Raw genomic sequence first — 23,184 nt, 5'->3', positions numbered from 1 at the left:
CCTTATTGACCCCAAAGGCCTCCACGAGGTGTGCTGGAGACCACAGAGCTGCGTCTCGGCCCCATGGCACCCACAAGCGACTTCCCCATGTGCCTGGGAGCCCCCCGATATCTCCTTGAAGCCCAGCTGGTGCCCACCAGAAGCCCCCTTTGCACGGTGTGCTCAGGCCGTGAGCGAGGTGAACCCCAAAGAGCTCCTTTGGGGGGAGCAGGATTCAATCCTCCCTGCTTTGGGGTTCGCCCTGGTTCCTGGCTTCCCGGGGGGGCCTCTCCGGCCCCGTGCTCACCAGACTGGTTCAGCAGGGGCCGGGCGATTTGGGGCGGCCGCCGCGCTTTGAAGGGCTCCAAAAAAGGGTCTGATGGCCGCCAGCCTCCCGGCGGGGAAAAGGAGAAGGCAGAAAAGGTGGTTTTGGGTTTCGGCGGGGGATTGGGCCGCCCCGGCCGCCCTGCGGGGCTTTGTCTGCTGGTGGCGGTGAAAGGGATCCCCGGGGGCCGTGTCCCCGCTGCTGCATCCCAGGGGAGGTGAATTTGGGGCCGTGCAGCAAGGGGTGGGTGCTCCTGGGATGGGGCAGAGCCCTGCGGGGGTCCCCAGCACTGGGGGGGAGACCCCAGATTTGGTTCTTGACCTAGGCCATGGTCGGAGCTTTTCCTGCCCCTTGCTCTGGTTTGACCCGGGGATGCTCAGCACCGGTTTGGGTACAGTGGGCGCCCGGTTTCAGGCACCTGGGGGTGCACCCAGGAGCCCCCCACAGCCAGGGGAGCAGGGACAGGAGCCCCCCGGACCCACCCCAGGGACAGGGCAACCTTCCCCCAAGGGTCTTAGGGCAGGAGCAGCCCCAAGCCCCTTGCCCAGCGTCCTGGGGATGGGCCCGCAGGAGGGATGGCTTTTTGGTTTCAGGTCAGGAAAAAAAAGGCGATTTTTTATTCCCACGTTGCTCCGGCTTTCCATACTTCTCTTTCTTTTTTTTCCCCTCTTAAAAATTTAAAAAGTAAAAATAAATCCAAGACCACAAAACACCAGGCTTAATCAAAAAAAAAAAAGACAAAAAAAGAAAAAGAAAATAAAAAGAAAAAAAAAGTATAATTTTAAAAAAGCCAGGCATGCATATTTGGAAAAAATAAAATAAAAATAAAAACAGCAACAAAAACACAACAACAAAAAAGAAAACGAAAAAAAAAATAAAACAAGCAAAAACCACCAGACATAATAGCAAAAGAAAAAAAAAGCAACCAACAACCCAAACCTCAGGCATAATTGCAAAAAAAAAAAAAAAAAAAAAAAAAAAAAAAAAAGCAAAAACACAGGCAGAATTGTAAAAGGAAAAAAAAAAAAAAAAGCATAATTGCACAAAACCCCGGCCATAATTGCCTCGCGTGTCCACCAGAGCCGAGCAGGAAAGCCCGGCGCCCTCACACCTGCCCTTCCAAACTTTTTTTCCCTACTTTTCCCCTAATTTCCCCCGATTTTCCCCAAACCCCAGCCTCCCCCCATCTCTTCGGGGCGGCCCCGGCCCCTCGCTGCCCCCAGCCCCGGGGCTCCCCGCTCCGTGCCGGGGCCGCTTTTATCCTCCCGTGTCCCGGCGGGGCCGGCGGTCCCGGTCTTCCTCCTCCTCCTCCTTCTCCTCCTCCTCCTCCTCCTCCTCTTCCTCCTCCTCCTCCTCCTCCGCCGCCCAGGTAAAGCCGTCCCCGGCCGGCACCTGGCTCCGCAGCCGCCGCGGGGCCGCGCCGCGTCCTCCTCCTCCTTCCCCTCCCCTTCCTTCTCCCAACTTTTACCCCCCCCTCGTTTTTTTTTTTTTCCTTTGGCATTATTTCCCTCTTTTCACAAAAAACTTTTATATTTTTCCCTTTTATATTTTTATTGTTTTCCCTTTTATTTTTATTGTTTCCCCTTTTTATACTGTTTTCCTTTCGTTTCCCCCCTTTTATATATTTTTCCTTCAATTTCCCCCTTTTTATAGATTTTCCCTTCAAATTTTATCCCCTTTTACATATTCCCCCTTCGATTTTCCCCCCATTTTATAGGTTTTACCTCCAATTTCCCCCACCTTTTTGTAGATTTTACTTTCAGATGTTCCCCCTTTTATAGGTTTCCCCTTCAATTTTCCCCCCTTTTATAGATTTTCCCTTCAAATTTTCCCCCTTTTGTAGATTTCCCCTTCAATTTTTCCCCCCTTTTATAGATTTCCCCTTTGTTTTTTCTCCCATTTCATAGATAACCCCTTCAAAACCCTCCTCTTTTATACATTTCCCTTCCGACTTTTCCCCCTTTCATATCCTTCCCCTTCCTATTCCCCCCTTTCACCCATTTTCCCTTCAAATCCCCCCCTCGTATAGACTCCCCTTCAAATTTCCCCCCTTATCCATACCTCCCCTTCAGCTTTCCCCCTCCTATCAATTTCCCCTTGGCTTTTTCTCCCCGTTTACGTATCCCCCCCGCCCTCCCCGTCCCACCTTTCCCCTCCTCTCCCCCCCAGCCCCGTGGCCCCGCAGCGGGTGCGATGAGCAGCGGGCTGGTGCTGCGCGCCCCGCTCCCCGAGGACGCCTCGGCGTTCACCCCGCTCAAACCCGTCACCATGTCGGGGGAGCCCGGCGAGGACGCCTCCGTCTTCGAGGACATCAAGCCGCCCGCCCGGGCCCTGGACAACTCTCCCGACCTGGCGCAGGTAAGGCGGAGGCCGGCGGAGCTTTTGCCTGCTCAGGTGCTGCTGGAGCCTCCAGCCCAAGGCCGATCGCTGCGTGCCTTTGGGTTGAATTCCCCTTCGTTATTTGATTATTATTATTTTTTTTTTTTCACGGTGATAGTGGCGTGTCTTCGGTTGAATTCTTTTTTCACCCGCTTTTCAGCACTCTGTCCGCTCGTCCTTTCCCTTCCGCAGCTCTTGCTCCAGGGCGCACTCAGTTTTGTATTTTTCTCCTTCCCTTCCCTGCGCCGCCGTTTTGGAGCTTCGAAGCAGGGGGAGAAGCCGGGGAGGGGGCACCAGGGTCCCCATGCCACCCACTGGGGACCCCGTGGGCACTGGGATCGCTCTCACGCATGGCAGAAAAGGGGGGGACATTTTTCTGGTGATTATTTATATTTCCACCACACGAGATTTCCGCTTTGAGATCCCACAGCCTGTGGCCTCCCCCTGCCCCGGCTGGGGATAACACCCCAGATTTTGGGTGCCCACCACAAGGCCACTCTTCTTGGTGGCCATCAGCCGGGACATTGGGACATTTTCCCCTCAGGAGAAACGGGGAGAGCGGGGCCGTGGCTGGTGCTCAGCCCCACGTCCCCAGCACCGCTGGGACCGGGGCCCCGCGAGGTGGCAGGAGGGCGGCTCCTGGCCCCGTGGCCACCCCGTGGGGACACCTCGGGGCCCCCCCTGCCCTCCACCTGTGGCTGGCTGGGTTGGGGGGATCATTGCGTCCCTTGGAGGGGAGACCCCCGAGGTGGGGTGGAGGTGCCCAGTGCCCCCTCGAGCCCACCCAGCTGTGGTCCCAGTGGTCTCCAGTGCCGGCTCGCCTCCTTATCTCGCTCCTCGGAGCTGCACGAATCTCTGCTTGATCGGGGCTGTGAGGGTTTGATGGCTATGTGCTGCTGAAAATTTTATTAATTTGGGTGGATGTCGGGCCTTCGTGGGGTTTGCGCTTGTTTTTTTTTTTCTTTTTTTTTTTTTTTTCCCCTTTCTCTGCCTCTCCAGTGGCTCTGCCCCAAATTTACAAAATAAAACAAAACAAAACAAAATGAAACAAGGAGAGGAATGAGTTTGGTAGAAAAAAAAGAGTTTTTTCCTTTCCGATTTGAGCCAGATTGACCAAAAGTAGCATTTTCCCCTTTAAATCCTGAGAGGCCAATGCCAGAAGGGAGATGGAGAAGGAAATTAAACGAAACCGAACCCAAGGCGCGTCCAGGGAGGCACTGCAGGGGAGAAAGAGATGTTCCCCCTGCAGCACCCCCGGGGGCCCGGGAGCTGTCAGGGGGGTGATGGTGTCCCTCGAGCTGTCCCTCTGCCTTGTCCCCACGGCCACCCTGTTGTCACCCATTCTCGGTGGATCTGGGGAGGGCTGTGGGCCCAGTCACGCGTGCCTTTGGGCAAAATCCCCTTTCCAAGGGTGCTGGCAGCAAGAGAATGGGCAGTAGAGGGATGTTGAGTTACAGGCTGGGCAGCCAGGGATGGGATCACTTGATCCCTCCCAGCGTGAGCGGAGAGACTGGGAGCTGAGCCCCGGGTCTCTACCTGGGGGCTGGATCCCACCAGGGCTGGATCTCTTGTTTTGGGGTCAGCTGGAGCCTGGTGCTGCCAGGACCAGCCTGCAGATTTGCAATCCGATGGGCTTTCTGCCGGGCAGGTGCCTGCGGGGCCGCAGAGAACCCAGATGGAGTCCACGGAGGGCTCGGGCCTGTGGGGGCAATGGGCTCGGACCAGGCCAGACCCCATTGAGGGAGCAGGCCCAAAACCAGCGAGCCAAAGATGGGGAAATTCATGTGAAATCTGATCCGGCGGTTTTTATTTTTGCCTAATCCCCCAACCCCACAGACGTCCCGGGCAGGCGAGGTGCGGGACGAGGTGTCTGGGCCCAACGTTGGGCTCGCGGGAGCACCGTGGCTTTGTCAGCGGGGCACAAAGGGCGATTGTTCTGTGGGACGGCCCCAGGAGGGGAGGAGGCGAGTGGGGGACCGCAGGTGGGCTGCCCCCTTCCCTGTTCGTCCCCCGTTGCCCCACACGGGCAGGTATGCGAGGGAGGAAGCGAGCAGGGGACGCCGGCTCCGTAATAAACGCAACGGATTTCCCTTTATCGCTCTTCCTGAATGGGTTGTGGGAAGCACACGTCGGCTGGGATTACTCACGAAGGTCTAGGGCAGTTCATTTTTGGCCGGTGCATCATCCACCGTGAAGTTTTCCCTCTCCAACCTGTTTGGTCAGCTACCTACGCTGCTTTGTTCCCATTCCCTGGTCCACTGAGCTCCTTTATCTAACCCATCCACTGCAAATAATCGCGCTTACCACCGTCTTGTTAGCTGAGCCCCTTGATTAGAATATTTGCTTTCCGTGGGCTCCATTGGTGAATTACATGAGTCACAGGGTACCGCTGGTGTTTGGGGATTGGATAACCGCTGTTTACAATTCAGATGTTCTCAGAACTTGAGCTAGCATGAAAACTCTCTCTCAAAAAGAAAAAAAAAAAACAAAAAAAAACACGGGCTGTTTCCCACATCAAAGAGGTTCAGCCCCTTCCAGGCTCAGATTGAAACTCAAACAAAGAATCTTTCATTGTGCTCAGAAATGCTTGGAGAATTCTTTGAAAAATATTTTTTATTTATTTATTTTTTAAATGTGATGGGGAACCTTCAAGTTTCCACCAAGGACAGGATTTGCCAGTGTGAAAGCGTATTTCATGACCTTGCTCCTTGTGGCATTTCCAATACAAGGAGGAGAAAAAAAAGGTGAGAGATCAGTCCCGGTACAGTCAGGTCAGGTCCTTCAGCTTCCAGAAATGCAGGAAGGAAGAGTGTTATCCATCTGTTACCACCTCTGCCACATCCAAGGCAACTGTTCCACACGTGTGAGCCATCCCGCAGCGGGCAGGGAGATGTGGATACCTGCTCACCTGCCAGCCCAGCCCATCGCATCAACCTTACCCCTACAACATCATCCTTTTCCACTTGGCTAGCCTAGAGAGCTGCAGCCAGCAGTGGCTGAATGTTTTCTGCTGGAAACCCTCGCAAGGGATGCGAGGTTTGGTGGCATTCTCGGACAGGTGGGAATGACCCAGGTTTATTAATCTGAAAGGAAAACTTTGGGCATTGCTCTGAAGCAGTTGAGACTGTAGAACAGAGTGCTTTGTTGGGAGCAGCTTCCAGTGTTTGGTGTTTTGGAGGTTCTGTGTCGTCCTTTTGGGACTCTCCCTAATCAGTGCCCCTTAGTTAGAGCAACTGGCTATTCATTCCTTTACAGAGGAGATGTGGAAGGAGAGGTTTTGTCCAAGAAAAGGGGTCTGGAGGACAATCTTTGAGGCTTGCTTCTCGTGGGGTGGAGGAAGGACCCTCCTGGAAGCACAGATGCTAGGAAATCTATAGGGCAGGGTACACGCTGGAAGGGGCAGGAGTCCTCTCAGTCCACGGAGTGAGTCTGGCAGTATTTACTTGGCCCTGTACCATGCCGGGTGCCGTGCGAGCCCAGAAGAAAGAAGTTGGCCCAAAGACCTACTCACTCGAACGCAATGTTTTCACACGCCTTAGGCTTTGTTTTGTTTTGTTTCGCTAACTGGTTTGGCGAGGAAGTTGAGGGCTGCCGGGACGGTGGGATTTTTGTCCGTGCATGAAACCTGACCTTGCTTCTCCCAGACATGCATGGGGTATTGGGTCTGCCTTGCTCATTGTACTGGGAAAAAACAGGCTTTTTTTGGCCCGTCTTATCGCGTACCGACTGCCAGGAGGACTTCACAAGTCCCAGCAAGCAGCAGATGACTCACCCTGCCTTTGTCAGACCCTGCCTGGGAATGTGCACCTTTTCGTCTGATTGGAAGAGGCTGGGCGATGAGTGTGAGCTTTTGGATGGTTTGAGTGAGGTGGAATGAATCCCACCCGTAGCCCAGCCGGGGGAAGCTCCCTGCGAGCTCCAACAGCCTCTTCCATGTCACGCTTTGGTTTGGGAACCATGGGAGGGCTCAAGGAGAAGCCCAGTGCCCTGTGGCCATGCAATTGCTAGAAAAGAGTGGATAAATTTGTCTGGGTCATCCTGGGGAGCGGTGACATCTGAGAGCCTCCATCTTGTCAGATTCAGAGGGGAGGGAGTGCTGGTGCAGAGGCTGCAACAGGGGACGGCCACTGGAAAGCACGGCTCTCCAAATTCAACTTCGGGTAATGTGCATAAGGAAACTTGGGGAGCGTTTGAGCTCCTGCAGATTTTAGCTGAGACTGAAAAAGCTCCAAGACTTCTGATCTTCCAGGAGTTGAAGTGGCACTGGATCATTTAATCTTTCCAGAAAAAGCATCCATACCACAACCTGCCCAGCACAGCCTCCTGCCTCCAGCTGTGGGTGCCCACCTTGGTTGATGGAGAACCTCCTCTTGACTTCGACGGGCTTGGCCCCAGCCTCTACTGAGCAACAGCATTTTGGGAATAGAAAGCTGTGTACAAAGACACGACTGCCTTATGGGGTGTCCTCCCCTCCCATGCAGGCACACTTCCAGAGAGCTGTCCTCCTGCCAGGGCAGAACAGGGACAAGGAGAGGGCTGTCCCCCTTTCCCACCCATGGTCTTTGGGCTCCCTTCAGGCATTCATTCTGTGCTGAGGTTGTGCTTGGTAGGTCTGGGAAAGGAGAAACCAGCGTGGAAATACTCTAATATTGACATGGGACCTCCCAGGGCAGGTGGGCCAGGTGCTCGTGGTGTTCAGCAGGGCCTTGAGATGGTGCAGCCGGGCCCGAGCTTCCTCCAAGCTCTGTGCCTCCAAGGTCTGTCCCGGTTATTTTTCAGTCCATTATTTCTGCTCACTCTCTTAAAGCCCCACTGGAGCCTGGTTGCTCCTCTTCTGGGCACTTGACCTTGCAGATGGACGGGATGCTTGCCCTGCTTTCTCTGGCCTGTGGGATTGCTGGCTGTAGTGGCCTGGCTTCTGTGACAGACACCCGAGGTAGATGGCCTTTCAGTGGGTTGTTATCAGCTGTCGGAGGAAAGGAATAGCAAACAGAGTCGGCAAGCCTGTGGAAGCATTGCTGCCTACTGGCTCAGCCAGAGGCCAGCTGCCCAAATCTGCCTCAGTGGTGACTCTTGGGCTCAAGGAAATCCCTTGATTAGAAGAAGTGATAATTAACTCGAGTAGTTCAACCACAGCAGCGGAAAAGAGCTTGAGAATAACCCTCTGGCGTGGTGTGGCTCAGCTCCTGCACCATCCATGAGCTCCTGGAGGGAACCTGGAGAAAGGGTGGATCTCTGTGACTCGTCCTGCTCCAGGAGGCGCTCCTGCAAGTGGGAAGACATGAACACCTCGAGATGGGAAGCTGCTGGGGTAGGGCACCTCTGGCAGCCTTCTCCATGGGCTCCAGAGAGAGCTTGCACAGAGACTTCAGCTTAGATGTTTGTTTTCCAGGTGGCCCAAGCTAGTGAAATGCCTCTTGCCCCGTTGCACCTAATGTGTCAGGAGCAGCACTAGCTTCTCGGAGTCGCTCCTCACCTCTTTGAGATGGAGCAAGCAGAGGAGCCCGCCTGTGGCACCCACCTGCCTAAGCCCAGGGCTCACCGTGCTGCCTGCAGTCGTGCTTGGGCTGTTCACAGCAGCCAGACATTTTGGCCCCGTGTGCTTGAAAGGAAGAGTCCCGGGGCTTTCTTTGCTAATCCCGTTTTGCAGAGAGTTCCAGAAGACTTGAGGAACAAACAGAAAATAACGTCGATCGAGGTCAATATCAAAACCAAATGATCAGAGAAACAAATATTTACTCAGGTCAATATTTAACTAGGGAGACAATAAATGCTGATATTGAACCAAATCTGTATATAAATACAGTCTATTTATAACGTGTCCCTTTAAAGGGGTACTGCCAGGTACTTGCCGTGGCTTTTGATTGATGATTATCCTCCCCATTGTTTGCTGATTCCCTTGGAGGCTGGAGTTGCATGCAGGTGCAGGCAGGAGAAAGAGCCTGTGCTGTGTAATCCCACGGCCCGGACACCGCAGCCCTTGGCCCACGCGTGCCAGTGCTCCGGGAGGTCCCCCCCGAGCTGGGGAGGGGGTTTGGGGCTCGATGCCCCCACTTGGCAGAGCAGCAAGGGGCTGGGGCCAGGAGGGCTGGAGGCTGCCAAGAAACGAAGAAAGTCCTTCCTTCTCTCCCCTGCCCCCCGCCCCCCCACTACTGCTCCCTCTGCCAACTTCACGAGCTCGTCGCCTGTTTAGCAAACATTGATCTCTCTCCCTGTTCCCCCGTGGTGACAACATTTGATGTTTCTATGGCGGTTTGTTATTTATCAACTGCAGATTAGAAAGCGTTTAATCATGGGAATGACACGGCCCGCCTCCTGCCTCGGCAGCGCCTCGCGCTCCTCTAACGCTGCTCGTGGTTGACCGCTGCCCAAAGGGCCCGGCTGGCTCACGCACCCGTTTTTGTGTGTCCTGCAGAAAGATCTGGGACTGAGTCTGGAATTCTCTGTGTGTTGATCGATGCCCCGATAGCTCCTCAGCCTTGGTGAGGCCTGGATGAGGGGTGATGAAGGCCCCCAAGGCAGGAGGCTCCTGTGGGGTGTTTGGAAGCTGGAGGCTGGCAGAGCAGACTCGGGGCAGAGCCTGCTGGCCTCAGGAGCATCTACTCAGGGGAGAAAAAAGCAGTGGAGAATCCTTTCCTTTGCCAGCTTGGATTTTTTTTTCCCCCTTTTTCCTCTGGCTGGTTGAGAAGACCCTGCTATGCAGTCAGAAATAGATACGGTGACCTTGAGGGGAAAATACAGGAATTCAAGTCTTTTATTGCACCGTAAGGTATTCTTATTGGCTTTCCTTTGCTGGTCAAAACAAAAAGCCCAGTTTGGAGGAGATGCCTCTCAAGCATGGAGGTTTTGTTGATGTCTGCTTTGGCTGTGTTTCCCCTTGGCTCACTTTTTGCCCCAGCCAGTGACCCATGACTCCTTTACAGTTCCTGGCACCGCTGTCGATGCAGTTGGTGGAGGCTGGGGCATGCCCGAATCATCCTCGTCTGCAGGGATTGTGGTGATGGCACTGCTAATTAAAATGCCTATAGGGGAAGCCGGGCCACTGAACCCACCAGAGAGCTGCTGGTCCTTCAGCTGTGAGGCCTCGGAGTCTTCCTCCGTGGATCTGTGGTGGGGGTGGCTCTGGCAGTAATGAGAAGACCTGGGCGCTGAGGCTATGTGTTTGGTTCAATCCTCCTCAAAAAGGCAAGAAAATGGTTAATTCCCTGCCCGTGCCTGGCAGACGGGGAGGCAGGGACAGGCTGAGCATCCCTGGCTGCTCCTGCCTCATGGGAGCCACCCTAGTGTCCTCAGCTGCCCTCTGAAGGGCCGCCCTGGGCAGGGCCACAGCCTGCCACCAGGACCTGCCCCAGGCTGGCCGAGGAGCTCAGAGGCTCGGCCTCCGCAGGATTTCCTCCTGGCTTGGCCTGCTTTGCCCTCGGATGCTTCCTTTGTGCTTCTGCCGCTGTGTTTCGGCAGGGGGTGTGTTGGTTTCCTGGCCTGGCTGACCCCAAGACCAGGGGTGGCTGCAGCAGCGGGGCCACCACCTGCAGGCTCAGGCTGTGAGGGAGCCTGGCTGCACCACGCAGGTGTTTCTGAAGCTGTTCCTTGCAGATGACGGGACACAAATCCCTGGAGCCCTTGGAGCTCTGACCCAGACGTGCTTCCCCATAGCACGTGGGGCCAGCAGCTCCCGTGCCCTTCGCCCTTTAACCACCTGCCTTCTCAAGGCCATGGTTATCGTCTCCCCGCAAGGAACATCCTCCATTTAGATGCAAATACAAAGGCTCCGTGTCCCTCAGATCATCCTGTCACGGAGCCCGGTGTTCACCACCCCTTGCAGTCATGCCGAAAAAAAGCCAAAGAACCATCCCTGTTGGTGATCAGAGGCAGGGTGATGACATGGCCGCGATCCCACCTCAAAATGGAGGTTCTCCCAGTGCTGGTGGATGGCTCCCCAGCCCTGGCTAAGCTCTGAGGAGAATTGCTGATGAAACCCCAGTGGAAATGGGGTGCTGGAGAGGGCAGCTTGGGGCGTGGGTTTCTGCTCAGTCTCCCTGCACAGCTGGCTGTTCCTCCGGCTGCCCCCAAAACCCATGTCCTGGGGGTGCCAGGAGGGGCCGGTGGGGATAGAAGATGCTTGTGGGATGCGGGAGGTGGCCTGGCTTCGGGGGGACCTTCCCACTAACCCAGCCCTGTCTGTTCCACAGCTGCACCCCATGAGGATGGAACAGCGGATGCCGCTCATTCTCGAGGTGAAGAACTTTTCTCCTTCCTCCCTCCGTTTGTTTCTACCCCTGTTGGTGAGAGGTACCTGTAAGAGACCTCCCCCTGCACCTCCCATTATCCCATCCCATCCAGCAGCCCCCTCAGGACGTGGTGGTGAGGACGTGGTAGCACCTCCGCTCCTTCACTGGCAGGGGTGCATTCCTCATGCTCATGGTGTCTCTATCTGTGCTAGCCACCTGGGCACCTACGTGGGTACCTCCCACACGTGTGGGTATCTCCTCCATGTGTGGGTATCTCCTCCACGGCTTGCATGCCCGTGCGACCCGTGTCGCCACCCGCTGTGAAAGGAGCCGTAAGCCACAGCCAGGTAGAGACACCTGCGTTTGGGACGCGTGAGTTGGATCCCACCCAGGCACGTCAGGAAGGCAGCCCAGCACGTAGTCAGCCCGGCTATTGTGCCAGCTGCGGGCTGAAGGGTTGTTTTTGGGTGAAGCGTTGGGTGGGAGGTGCTTGGGCCAACGACTTGGTGCTGGGGATTTGCTCAGTGCCCAGCAAGCGGGGAACTGCCTATGGGTTGCTGGGTGTTTCTGGGCCACAAACAAACCAAGCGGCTCTTCCGAGGGCATCCCAGGGGTGGTGTGGGAGCTGGAGCATCACCAGCACCATAGTGACCGTCTGGATTCCAGCAGGGTGGGGCCTTCGCCTGCAGGGTCCCCGCAGTGGTTCTGCAGCCGAGGGCAGTCCTGGCAGCCTGCTCGGTCCCATCAGAGCCCTTCGCTTTGCTTCCCTGACCAGCTGCCCCTTTGCACCCCCCTTTCCCCGGGACCCCGGGGCTGCTCAGGATCAGAAGTGGATTTCTCAGGCTCCATGGAGTGGCAGGAAGGAGACTTTGATCTGCAGGTAGGGCCGAGGAGAGAGAGAGAGGGCTGGGAGACAGCGGGCAGGGGCAAGCAGTGCAGGAGGTGGACGGATGGATGGGCTCTGGGGCTCTGGGTGCAGGCTGGGATCTCAACTTAGAGCCCTTTTTTCTCCCCTGAATAACCTGCTCGGCCACCCAGCGCATAAAGACTCGCTGGAGCGTGTGTGTGTGTGTGTGTGTGTGTGTGTGTGTGGGGAAACCTGCCTGGGAACCGAAGGTGAGAAACTCAAATGCCAGAGATAAGGGAAGCTCAAAAATAAAAGGCATCCAGCTCCTTCCCCCCTGCCCCGCTCCCCCGGCAAGTGGGGCCGTTTCATCGCTCAGGTATGCGTGGCATCCGGAGCCTCCGGTCCCACCCCAGGGGTACGGTGAGGTGCCAGGGTGGGCGCAGGGCTCAGCGCCACGGCACCCAGCACCCTGCTCCCAGCCTGTGGCCCGGCTCTTCCAGCGGGGAGCAGAGAGGCAGACGGGTTTTTGGTGGTGAGGAGGGTCCCTGGCTTTCCCCTCCCGCTGCTGCTGAGCCCTCACTGCAGCAGGGGTGGATGCTACAGGGGGTTTGGGTGTTTCAGGAGACCTGGGTGCTGCTTTTCCACCCCTGAGGATTGGGGAGCACTGGTGGCATGTGCCCGTGTTTGGATGGCAGCCGGCTTACCCGTGCAGTGCCAGTGTGGCTTGCTGAGGTGCAAAGGCTCTTTGAATTCACTGGAAGCACAGGTGATGCATTTCGCTGGAAAGGGCGAGGAGAGTAACTTGGATCCCGTCCAGCTCTGATAAAAGCAATGAACTTGCAGCAGGGATGACTTTGGCCCGGTGGCATAGTTCAGAGCTGCACAGCCCTCGGCTCGAGTGTGCTGGGCGTGGGGTGAAGCAGCCTGCGCTCCCGAAGCACGCTGTAGGCTCTGCCAGGGAAGCCTGGTGGTTTTGCCAGCTCCTCTACATATGAATGAGCCTACGAGAGCTTTGCAATGAGCTCGGCACAGGGATAACCACATAATTAAAGGCTGTAGCTTTACAGAGGAGCATTAGCGCTGGTGCCTTTAACCACAAAGAGCAGAACTCGAGTCATCAAATGCCAGGGGATGAGTTTCCTAGCGGGTTGCTCCATCAGGTTGCTGAATTATCGGGCCTGGATCCAGTCGGATGCCGCATCAGGCATGAACCCTGACAAGCGGTGGCTGTCTGAGCTGGAGGTCCTGTCAGCCTGGAGAACCAGACCTGCAGAGCTCAGCCAAAGGTTGGGTGAGGGCTGACTCACTTCACCAAGAAGAGGCAGTGAGGGCATGCCTGGCCGCTTCAGTTTTAGGCTCGCAGTCTGTGGAGTCAGCGCCAGCATCGCTTATGTTTCTAGGGCTGTAGCCCAAATTACTCTCAATTAATTGCCTCAATTAATTTTCTCGGTATTGTCCACCTCAGTCCTAGAGTAAAATGCAGTACATGCATTAAAGCAGGCCAGAGCCAGCATGTCTAAGGTGGGCTGCTCCCAATGTGTCCAGCCATGCTGCTGACGGGGGCAGAGCTCCTGATTTCATCCCCTGCCTGGTGCTAGCTGCCCTTGTTGGCGTGGCCGAAGCACTGTGCGAAAGCCTGGCTTTTTGTTATCAGGCTGAACTTCCCTCTTAACTGCAGCCTGGCTCGGCCTTTGGTAGCACTGCAGGTAGGTCGGAGGGCGGTGGGACAGAGGACAGGGTGACTCACCCCGGGCTGAGTCAGGCACCTAAGCCCGATCGCAAATGCCTGACTCACGGGCTGTTCTTGCTTCTCTCCTGGTTCCCCTCCAGCCAAAGCTCCTGTTGAATGTCCAGCTCCCATCGCCGCCATGTCAAACTGCCCCTCACAACCTCTCTTCTCTGTATTTCCCTCCGCAGGGACGATCTGAGATGGACAAATACCTCTCCAGCCAGGTGCCTCCCGTCCCCATGATGCCGGACAAGAAGTACCGCCGGGAGAGCGCCTCGGTGGTGGACGAGTTCTTCTCCGCCGAGAAGCCCAGCTCCACGCCGTACAGCGTGAACATCAACGTCATCCTGCCCGACACCACGCACTTGCGCACGGGACTTTACCGGCCCCCCAAGCCCCTCACCCCCTTCCCGCAGATCAAGACGGAGCCCGGCACCAGCTTCGCCCAGCCCTGCTCCTCCACCGCGGGCTCCACGCAGACCCTGCCTGACTTCACCAGCGTCTTCAGCATGCCCCAGTCCGTGGCCGTCAACAACATCTTCATCAAGCAGGAGATGCCCTCTGAGATGCCGCTGTCCAGCAGCCCGCAGCAAGCCCAGCTTTACCAGCTGCCTCTTGGCAGTGGCACCGCTGACCTTACCCCGCTGACCCCCTCCTCCAACAGCACCACAGCCATCAACAGCCTCAGCGGCGTCACCATGTCCACAGGTAACGCCATGTCCAGTGTGCTCCACAGACCTGTCCAGCCCGGAGGGCCGGTTAAGCAGTACCCACATGTCTCCCAAGGACAGGGAAACTTCAGCATCTCAGGGCAGTTCTACCCCGTGCCGGGGGTGAACCTGCCCCCTTCGCCCCCCAACTCGCAGCCCGGCAGCCCAGAAAATCAACCAGAGCTCATCAACACCATCTCTCCCCCACCATCCTATGAAGCCACTTTTGGACTGAAGCTGGTCCAGTCATCCCAGGTCCCCCCAGTCCCCAACAGCCTTGGGAGCCTCTCCCAAGGGCACATTGTCATGCAGCCCCCCAAATACAACAGACGCAACAACCCTGAGCTGGAGAAAAGGAGGATCCACCACTGCGATTACCCAGGTATGCTCTCAGTGCTGGCTTGGTGTCGGGGTCCCTTCTTGGCTCAGGGAGGCTGCGGATCAGGCACCCCTCTGACTGTGAGGCAGGGCAGCGTGGCACGGGGTGGAGAGCCCTGGAGAAACAAGGTCACCCCCACCAAGGGAACAGAAGGGGCTGGCCCTGCCTTTTTGCTACCTCTCCTTTTTCTCTTCCCGCTCTGGCAGTGGCAAGCCTGGCTCTGAGAGGCAGGGAGTGCCAGCAAAACATGGGGATGCTCCCAAAAACCTGCTGCCTCAGTGGGCTGTTGTGCTCAGCCACGTGCTCTCCAGGAGTGAAACCATGCTGCAAGGCTGTCTGTTCTTTCCCAGGAGGGTTGGCAAACCATCTACGGATTTCCATCAGCAGCCTTCTTGGTCTCTCCATGGAGCCCCAGTTCTCTTTTATTTTTATTTTTATTTTTTATTTTTTATTTTTTTGGCCAAAGAGCCTTCAAGCGGTGGCCCCAGCACTTCTCTGCGTGCTCACAGGGAAATGAAACTCAGCCACGCTCTACTCCTGTGTGGAGCTGGGCCTGTTTCAGCCCTGTTTCCATCCAGTCAGGTGGGGTTTCCTCTGCACAGGCTAGCTCCTCTTTGACCATATCCACCAGTGGGAAATAACTCAGCTCCCACCAGGAGCCCCAAAATGGGCACTGCAATGCCACCAAGTCTTCGTGAGCAGCCGTCGCGAGGGATGTAGGCTGCTGAGAGCTCTGCTGGCTTTTGGGAGGTTGGACCCAAAGCTGATTAAGCTGGTGGAAGGAGGAATTCAGTGCGTGGCTGGGGGCCTTCACTAAAACCCTCTGAGGAACACAGCTTTGTTAAGAGTTCAGCCATTTTCAGGCCTGGGGCCATCTCCCTTGGGTTGGGGACTGCTTTTAGTGTCTGCGAAGTCCAGCAGTGAGGGACGCTGCTGCTCTGTCACCTGTGGGCTCCCCGGGATGGCAAACAGCATCTGCACGCCTGGGGTTGTGCTGGGAAGCAGTGCCAGCGCTGGGAAAATAAACAGTGCTCTGCAAGTGGGTGCGGAGGCAGCAAGAGGCTTCGTTAGACAGCGTGGAAAGAGAAAAAAAAATATGGCTGGGTTGCTCACACAGGTCGTAAAAATTCAAATTCATATTTTAATATACATGTCAAAACCAAATGAAGCAGGGCCATAAAGGCAGCACGAGGAGTTTTTCTAGACCTGAACTGACAGCCATTCGTTTGGCCGTGCCTGTTGCTGAGACTTTTGCTGAAATCACAGTGTTTCTGCTGAGATTGAAATTGTTTCTGATTGAAATTGTTGCTGCTGCTCTGAAACGTGTCCCACTGGCCGGGGTCCATCTCACCCCTCATCTGTCTTGGAGAACAGCATCTGTCTGTCTGCCTTGGAGAACAAACGCTCTTTAGATACTGCTGAAACAGAACGGGGTGGCCAGGCTTATTTGCATCCTATTTACCCAGTGTGTGCCTCAGGCCCACTCTGTCCCTGACCGCAAACACCCAGGCTGTAGGTTTGTTGCAGCGAGGGCCCCTTTTTCACAGAGAAGCTGTGTCTTTGCTGTTTTCGCAGGTTGCACAAAGGTTTATACCAAGAGCTCCCACCTGAAGGCGCACCAAAGGACTCACACAGGTAAGAGCACCAAGTCACCAGCAAACCCTGCCAGCCCCACGCTGGGTGGCTCTCAGAGGCTCTCCATGGTTTCCCTGCCTTCCTGAGGGATGGTCTGGGATTTAGGAGATCCTCAGGGAGCTCTCCCAATGGGCCAAGAGGAGGAGGTGTCCCCAAGCCTCTGCCACCTGCAGTCTGAAGGATTTTCCTTCCACACCTCCCAAATCCTCCCAGCTCCGATCCCGCCTCGCTGGCAGAAAAATTGGCACGTGGTGGACATCAACAGCCTCTGAGGAGGTGTCCAGCATCCCCGTGGCTCCCCAGATGGACTTTTTAGGCTAGTGGTGACCTCCTCTGTCCTGTGGGCAGCTGCTGAATGCAGGCAGAGGGTGGTTGCAGGGTGAGGGTGCTGTGGGGAGAGGAGGGCTGGTGCCCCAGCACTCCCACCGCAGCCAGCTGGCCCCGAGTAGACCCAGCTCACTTGTGCATTCAAGCACAGGTCTCCTCATTAAGGCATTTATTATATCTGAAACTTTATCAGATCCCCGGGTAGTTCGGGAACCATCAGTGCCCTCATAAATCTCTTTTATAGGAGGGCTGATCTTTACTGAAAGCAATTAAGCTGGCCCAGAGTTCACTTTTCTTTTTTATGAACAACGAACAAAACCCGTCCTGAGGCTGGGAATCGGCTCTCGCGCTTGGCTCCATTCCGTGTCCCCCTTATCAGCCCTTCCAACGAGCCCGCCGGGAGGTTTGCTTTGTGCACGAGGCACAATATTTCTCCGGGCAGGGAACGACACCCAAGGGGTGGCAGCGAGGCGCAGGAAGGACGCTGTCCCGGTGCCGAGGGCCGGTGGCGATACGCCTTTGTCACAGCGGCCATCGGGGCCGCTAAAATTTCTTTCTCCCTTCTGCTCAGAGCACGGCTTGGGGACACGGCCCGTAGGAGACACATGCCGTCCCTGCAAGCCATGCTGTAAAGCTGTATCCGTGCAAACGTGGGCGCTTTTTGAACCCAATAAAGTGCAGTTGTTTGTCCGTGTTTCCCAGTAACGCGGCTGGAAACGCGAGCGTGGTTACCTGCAGGAGGGGGGGGACCTGAGCAGCCAGGGCAGCTGCTGCTGCTGGGGCCAAAAGACGGGAATCCAGAGCTTTGGGTTCTCATCTGCGCAACCCCAGGGGTGGCACTGGTGAGCTTCGGGGGGCTGTGTTCAGTTTTTGGGGTCTCCTGCTCTGTTTTTGACTGTGGGGCCTCAAACGCAGCTGGCACCCATCCCACCTCGTGCTGCCCACCGGCTGGGAGGGGGTCAGGGCACCCACAGGACCCGAGCTCAGCATCAGCCAGGTCTCTGCTTGTGGTTTTGCCCGTTGCTGTGGGCTGGGCTGTATTCATCTCCCGGAGACACCATTCATTTCCTGGGTGCCATTGTGAGATTAAATATATAACCCGGCGGCTCCCCGCCCCCCGGGGCTGGGAATGCCAGCCTGGGCCCTTTGTTTGAGCTTGCCCTGCCGTGCTGTCCTGGGAGATGGAGCCAGCTCGTGGGACAATGGAAAGCATTTTCCCTCCGTCCTGGAGCTCAACCTGGTATTGTTTGAAGCTAAAGGGCCTTGGTGGGGCTGACCCAGCCGGGTCACCTGCCTGGGACAATGTGGCTGCAGAGAGCGAATCCCACCTTCACCTTAGGGTGCCACCACGATCACCAGCAGCCCCCCAGCCCCCCAGCCTGCCATCAGATACAGCTGCAAGCACTGCATTTACCCCCCCGACATAAAACCACCGTGCTTTTTGGCACACAGCATTTTGGGGGGGGGAGCAGGACGCGGCCTCGCTGCCCCATCTCCTCCATCTCCGCGGCTGCCCTTCCGACCCTGCAGTATTTCCTCCGCTGCGTGCCGGCTGCCTCTGCTCTTGCCCTGGCCGTGTGTTTTCTGTTTCCTGGCCAAATCCGCAGCCTGTCTGGCAGCGGGGCGGGGGTAGGAACGGCCGCTCAGCAGCCAGCGTGCCGGAGCACCGCGCACATGCCGGTGCATGCATGCTGCGTGCGTACGTGCCTTCATGCCGCGATGGTGCGCTCAGCAATTGGCCGATGAAACGGTAAATATTTGAGGTCGGGAAAGTCAGCACATTCCCTGAACTCTGCCTGCTTGTTCAGGCTGTTAAGAGCGAGGGCTAATATTTGAGAGCACCACGCCCAGGCAGGGAGAGGGCTGCAGCCAGGGTTCAGCGCGGCGGCTGGGAGCTGCAGGCGGGCACGAGCTTCTCCAGCCCGGTTCCCAGCTGGCGGAGGGGTTGCACAATGGCATTGATTTCCTTCGGGGCTGGGGAATAGGTGTGCGGGGAGGAGGCATGACATCAGCCCGCCCGACCGTGGTGATGTGGTGCAAACACAATGTCCTGCCTGCAGCCAGCTGCCGCGCGGCAGGGAGGCGGCTGCGGGGGGGACGCGAGGCTCCGGGGAGCCCCTTCTTCCTCTTGGTGTGCCCTGATCCCGTATCAACGGCAAAAAGAGCCATCTGGGGCTTTTCAGGCTGAAAAAGAGAAGAGCTCTGGGAGGTTTCTCTGCCAAAATGCTCTGTTACCCAAGAGGGCCTCCCGTGGCAGTGCCCCTTGGTAGCGCACAGCACCAGCACGGGGATGGGCGCAGGGTGGGTGGGTGGCAGCGGTGTCCCCATGGGTGTGTGGTGACCTGTGTCCCCTCCCCGCAGGCGAGAAGCCCTACAAGTGCACCTGGGAAGGCTGCGACTGGCGTTTCGCCCGCTCCGACGAGCTGACCCGGCACTACCGCAAGCACACGGGCGCCAAACCCTTCAAGTGCCTGGCCTGCGGCCGCTGCTTCTCCCGCTCCGACCACCTGGCCCTCCACATGAAGCGGCACCAGAACTAGGGGGCCACCGCCACCGCCACGTCTCCGAGAGCAGCTGGGGACTCTTCCCCGAGGGGACCTCTCCTCCGCTTGTACATAGGAACAACCCCACGCCGAGATCAACCGGCAGGGCAGCGGGCGAGCCCCGTCCCCGCTGTTCCCGGTTTTAAAAGAAATCTCATTAAAAAGAAATGATAATTAGACTGATCTTGCGACGAGGCTCCCTGCAGCGCTGGGGCGATGGGCCTTGGATGGCAAAGGGCTTTCTTCCAGCAAACCTGCTATTTATTTGTCACTTGGGAGCAGCTGTCCTTCGTGTCCCGAGCTCGTGGGGACGTTTTGCCCCTCTCGGGTGGTGCCTTTGGGGAGCCCGAGGAGGGCTGGGATGGGCTGGTGGGCCTGGGAGGTGCCACCATCGGTGCCACCCTCTTGGACTGCCCCGTGTCATGGCTGTGGATGGCACTGGTGATGCGCAGGAGCGGGGCTGCTTGGGTTGACAACCCCAGTGTCTCTGGGGGCATGTAAGAAAGCATGAAGTACTGACCTGACGTGCCTTCAAGCAAGGGACGGCGCAGAAGCGGGTGACAAAAGCTCTGTCCCATCGAGCCCACCCCTGGTTTGCTGGCCACCAGCTGTGAGTGTCTGCCCTGCTTGGCCAGGTTTCCTGGTTGTGTCCTTAGCATTTCCACTTCCAATACAAAATGTGACTCCGGGGGACTCTGGGAGGATCAGGGTGGGTTTTGGAGCAGAAAACCCACCCGTAAGCCCTGGCTTCCCAGAACACGCCGTGCCTTTCCTCCAGCGGGCAGCTTCTGCCCCTGCCTTCACCACGCACACAAAGACCCAGTCGTTGCCAATCACTGATGGTGCGCTGTCGCCGTTTCACCAAGTTCAGACAGAAAGGGAAGAGGGAAAAAAAAAAACCAAACAGGCGTCTTCGAAACAAATTCCGATAAATCCTGCTGTTCAGACTGTGATCGTGTTACCTACCTCACCGGCTCCCTGCCCCGGGCTCTGCAAGGCACCGTCCTCCTCTTCCTTGGGTGCTGTGATGCGTGGGGCACCTCAGCTCCTCTTCAAAGCCTACCAGGGGTGAAGCATGGGCAGAACAAGGACCAGGCCATGCCAGTTTAACCAGCAGCCATGGAGGTAATAAGTAAATAAGGAACAAATAAACGGACCTGGCGTGCTCAACAGAATATTGATTTCCACCCGCACCCTCTCCCAGCTCCCCTTTTGTTCTTCCTTGAACAAATTGAAGGGACGTGCGGGTGGAGGTGTCTCCTTGCCAGGAACCGACCCGCAGCATCTTCAGGCGGTGGAAATGTGAAGGAAGGGCCCCAGCTGCAGGTTAGCCAAAATCCGCGGCCAGGTTCCTGGTGGCTCTTTGCCTTCGATGAGTAAAGCTGGTCCCACCTGCGGCGCACACAGCCCGGTCCTGCCGTGCCAGGAGGAAGAGGTTGCAGCTTTTGGGATGATGTGGCCAGGCCTGGCAGCGGTGAGGTCTTTGTGTGAGCACGGTGTCGTCCTCCTCCTGTCCCGTGGCACCCAGCAGGAAGGGGTGGAGGGGTGAGGTGCACCCCGGCGCACTGAATTGGCTGTGACTTGCCATGGCGGTGAGCGGAGGAGGCTTCCTCGGTGCTGAGGCTGGGAACGGGCTTGTCCCCTCTCCACCTTGTAGGCTGTGGGGTCTCCACCTGCACTGGGGTCTGGGAGGAGCACTGGTTTCCCCTCTAGCTTCTATTTGGAGGCCCACAGAGCAGGGTCAGGGTGGAGGGGGAAGTTCTTGCCTATGGAAACCCCCCTCTGGCACAAACACGGCCGTGTTTCTCCTTTCTTGGGTGGGCTGAGCTCACCCCAAAGGAATCCAGGGTAGTGTAGGAGCCACTGCCGGTGTCTACAGGCTCGGTGGGGCTGGTGGGAACCCAACGCCACTGTGCTGGGGCCAGTCCTGTCCTCATCCCCCTGCTGCATGCTGTGACCGCCAGCCTCCAGGCGAGGCTGAACCTCCCAGCGTCACCTCATGTGCCCTCCCAGAGGGGTTTCATTGCCTCCCCTTTTATTTTGGGGAGACAAACCTCCAGCCACCGCCACTTCCAGCTCTCGGGGTGCAAAACCCGTTTGCTGGCGAAGAGCGAAAGCCAAACCAAGCAACAGGCAGCTTTAAGTCTTTAGGGGAACTTGGAATAATTTTCCCAATGATCCTGTGTTTTTGTTTTTGTTTTTTTACTACAGAAAAAAATGCACCTGCTCATCCTCACATAGATATATATATATATATATATATTTGTTGTATTTGAGATTATTTTTTGATGAGGGGATGGCAGGGGAAGACGTGTCTTAACACAAACCCCACCCCTGTGCAGCTCTGCACCTCTGGTCTGCATGCAAAATGCTGCCATGCAAATGTTTTACTAGCGCAAAGGCAACACTCCATAACAAAAGAAAGAGTCCACAGCAATGCCTCGGCTTTTATTCCCCCATTTCTGCCTCCAACCATGCACTCGGTGCTGCCCGTGAGCCCCAGCAGCTGGGGCAGGTGGGAGGGATGCGGAGGGAGGGTGCGCAGGCGGCACTGGGGAAGGTTTGTGACCCCGGGGGTCTTCTCCTGTGACATTTCCATGCTTTGTGCAGAACAAACCTGGCTTTCGGCAGCCGGGAGGCGCTTGTATCATAGCAGAAAGAGGCTGTAAATAGGAAAGCACTGCATCGCTTGGCGGGGCTGTGCGGGCTGGACTTGATCGTTCACTGCCCGAGACGAGCACAGCGAGAAAAAATGTTTGGGACCTGGAAAACTTGGGTAGAAGGTTTATTTTTCCAGTGATGCTTTTTGTTTGTTACACAGCCCCCCAACACCGAAACTCCCTATGACTTTTAATCTATCTAATATTTTGTAATAAAATTTTATCACATGGCGACGTTGTCTCTCTTCTCTCTTCCCTCCCGTTGCAAATGCTCCTGTTACCTTTGCCTGCTGCTGCCCGTGCATGTGTGTGTTGATTTTATGGGCTTAATAAAAGGAGAAAAGCTTTTTGTTAGGCTGGGTTAGGCAAGAAGGTAACGGAGCAGGGCTGGATCAGTGCGTGGCGTTAACCCACAGCACCAGGCAACGCAGTGAGTGCCATTACATGGCCGAGGCTGACACTTTGGAGGAATGCTGAGCGCTTCCTCCAGCCGACATTGCGGTGCCATGCAGAGAAGGAGAAGGGCAGGAGGCACTTTTTTCTCTCCATGAATGCTTGGCTCGTGGAGGGCATCCCAGCCTGACCACACCATTTGCCCTGGAAGGGAAGAAGGAGCATCCCTGGGCCAAGCAGGAGTGGAGCACAAGCATCCTCCTCCTCCAGAGGAGGGAGACAAGACAAGGAAGGACAGGAGACAGGACAAGGAAGTGCTGAGCTGGGGAGGTGGCAGTCAAAAATCCCCTTCTATGTCCTTCTGTGTGTGTATATACACAGGTTTATACATATGCAAACAGACAGCTGCGCTTCAGCCGGGGCTGTTGAGCTCACGCCTTGTGCATGCATGCACCTGCACTTACAGAAACGTGCAAATATTAAAAATATGTATTTGTAGGTGCATATATAGATAGATAATCAGCCTGTATACATAAATACATATAATATATATTATATATACAAATATACATAGGCTGAACTAAGCTGTTCCTGGCTGGACCACATGTGCTTTCTCCAGCACCTTTGTGACCACTTCCCATGGTTGCCTCCTGGCTACTCTTGTGTGGTCATGAGCCTTATTCCACATTAAAAGCAACAATTTCTTATTGCTTGCCATAGGCCTTGCATTATAGTCATATTTTCCATGGAAAACCTCCTCTTCCTCCCAGCAGCTAAGTTCCCTCAACTGGAGGTGTGTTGCGGTGCTGAGGAGCTGTCTGACACCCTTCTCCTATGGCTTTTAGACAACCCCCAGGTGTTGCATTGTGTTTTCTTTCCAAGTTCTCCTCCCTTGGCTGTTTCCAGACTTCGTTATCACCCACGGGGTGACTTGATTAAGACAAGGGAGAGTGGGATGTCCAGCCACACACCTGTGAAGCCATCTCCTGCTCTGCAAGTGTTTGTGGGACTCCTTTTGATGTATGCATGTTCTCACGCTGGCTGGCATGG

The 23,184-nt window shown here is 56.1% G+C and overlaps 1 protein-coding gene across 2 annotated transcripts; it reads left to right on the top strand.

The window, feature by feature from the left end:
- Window positions 1-1,786: 1,786 nt before the first annotated feature.
- Window positions 1,787-21,973, top strand: LOC311443762 (Krueppel-like factor 5). Of its 2 annotated transcripts, XM_084534199.1 has the most exons (5): window positions 1,788-2,662; window positions 10,873-10,917; window positions 13,676-14,579; window positions 16,152-16,211; window positions 18,900-21,973. In XM_084534199.1, the coding sequence occupies exons 1-5, from the start codon at window positions 2,498-2,500 to the stop codon at window positions 19,076-19,078; spliced, it is 1,353 nt and encodes a 450-aa protein (XP_084390325.1). In that variant the 5' UTR covers window positions 1,788-2,497; the 3' UTR covers window positions 19,079-21,973. The 2 variants fall into 2 exon arrangements, with proteins under 2 accessions (XP_084390326.1, XP_084390325.1); XM_084534200.1 differs by lacking the exon at window positions 10,873-10,917 and having other exon boundaries at window positions 1,787-2,662.
- The last annotated feature ends 1,211 nt before the right edge of the window (window positions 21,974-23,184 follow it).

This window comes from Aythya ferina (assembly GCF_964211825.1).
Source record: "Aythya ferina genome assembly, chromosome: 13".
In the NCBI taxonomy this organism is placed as follows: Eukaryota; Metazoa; Chordata; class Aves; order Anseriformes; family Anatidae; genus Aythya; species Aythya ferina.
Note: the sequence above shows the minus strand (reverse complement) of the source record. Positions and strands in the feature narration are given on the sequence as shown.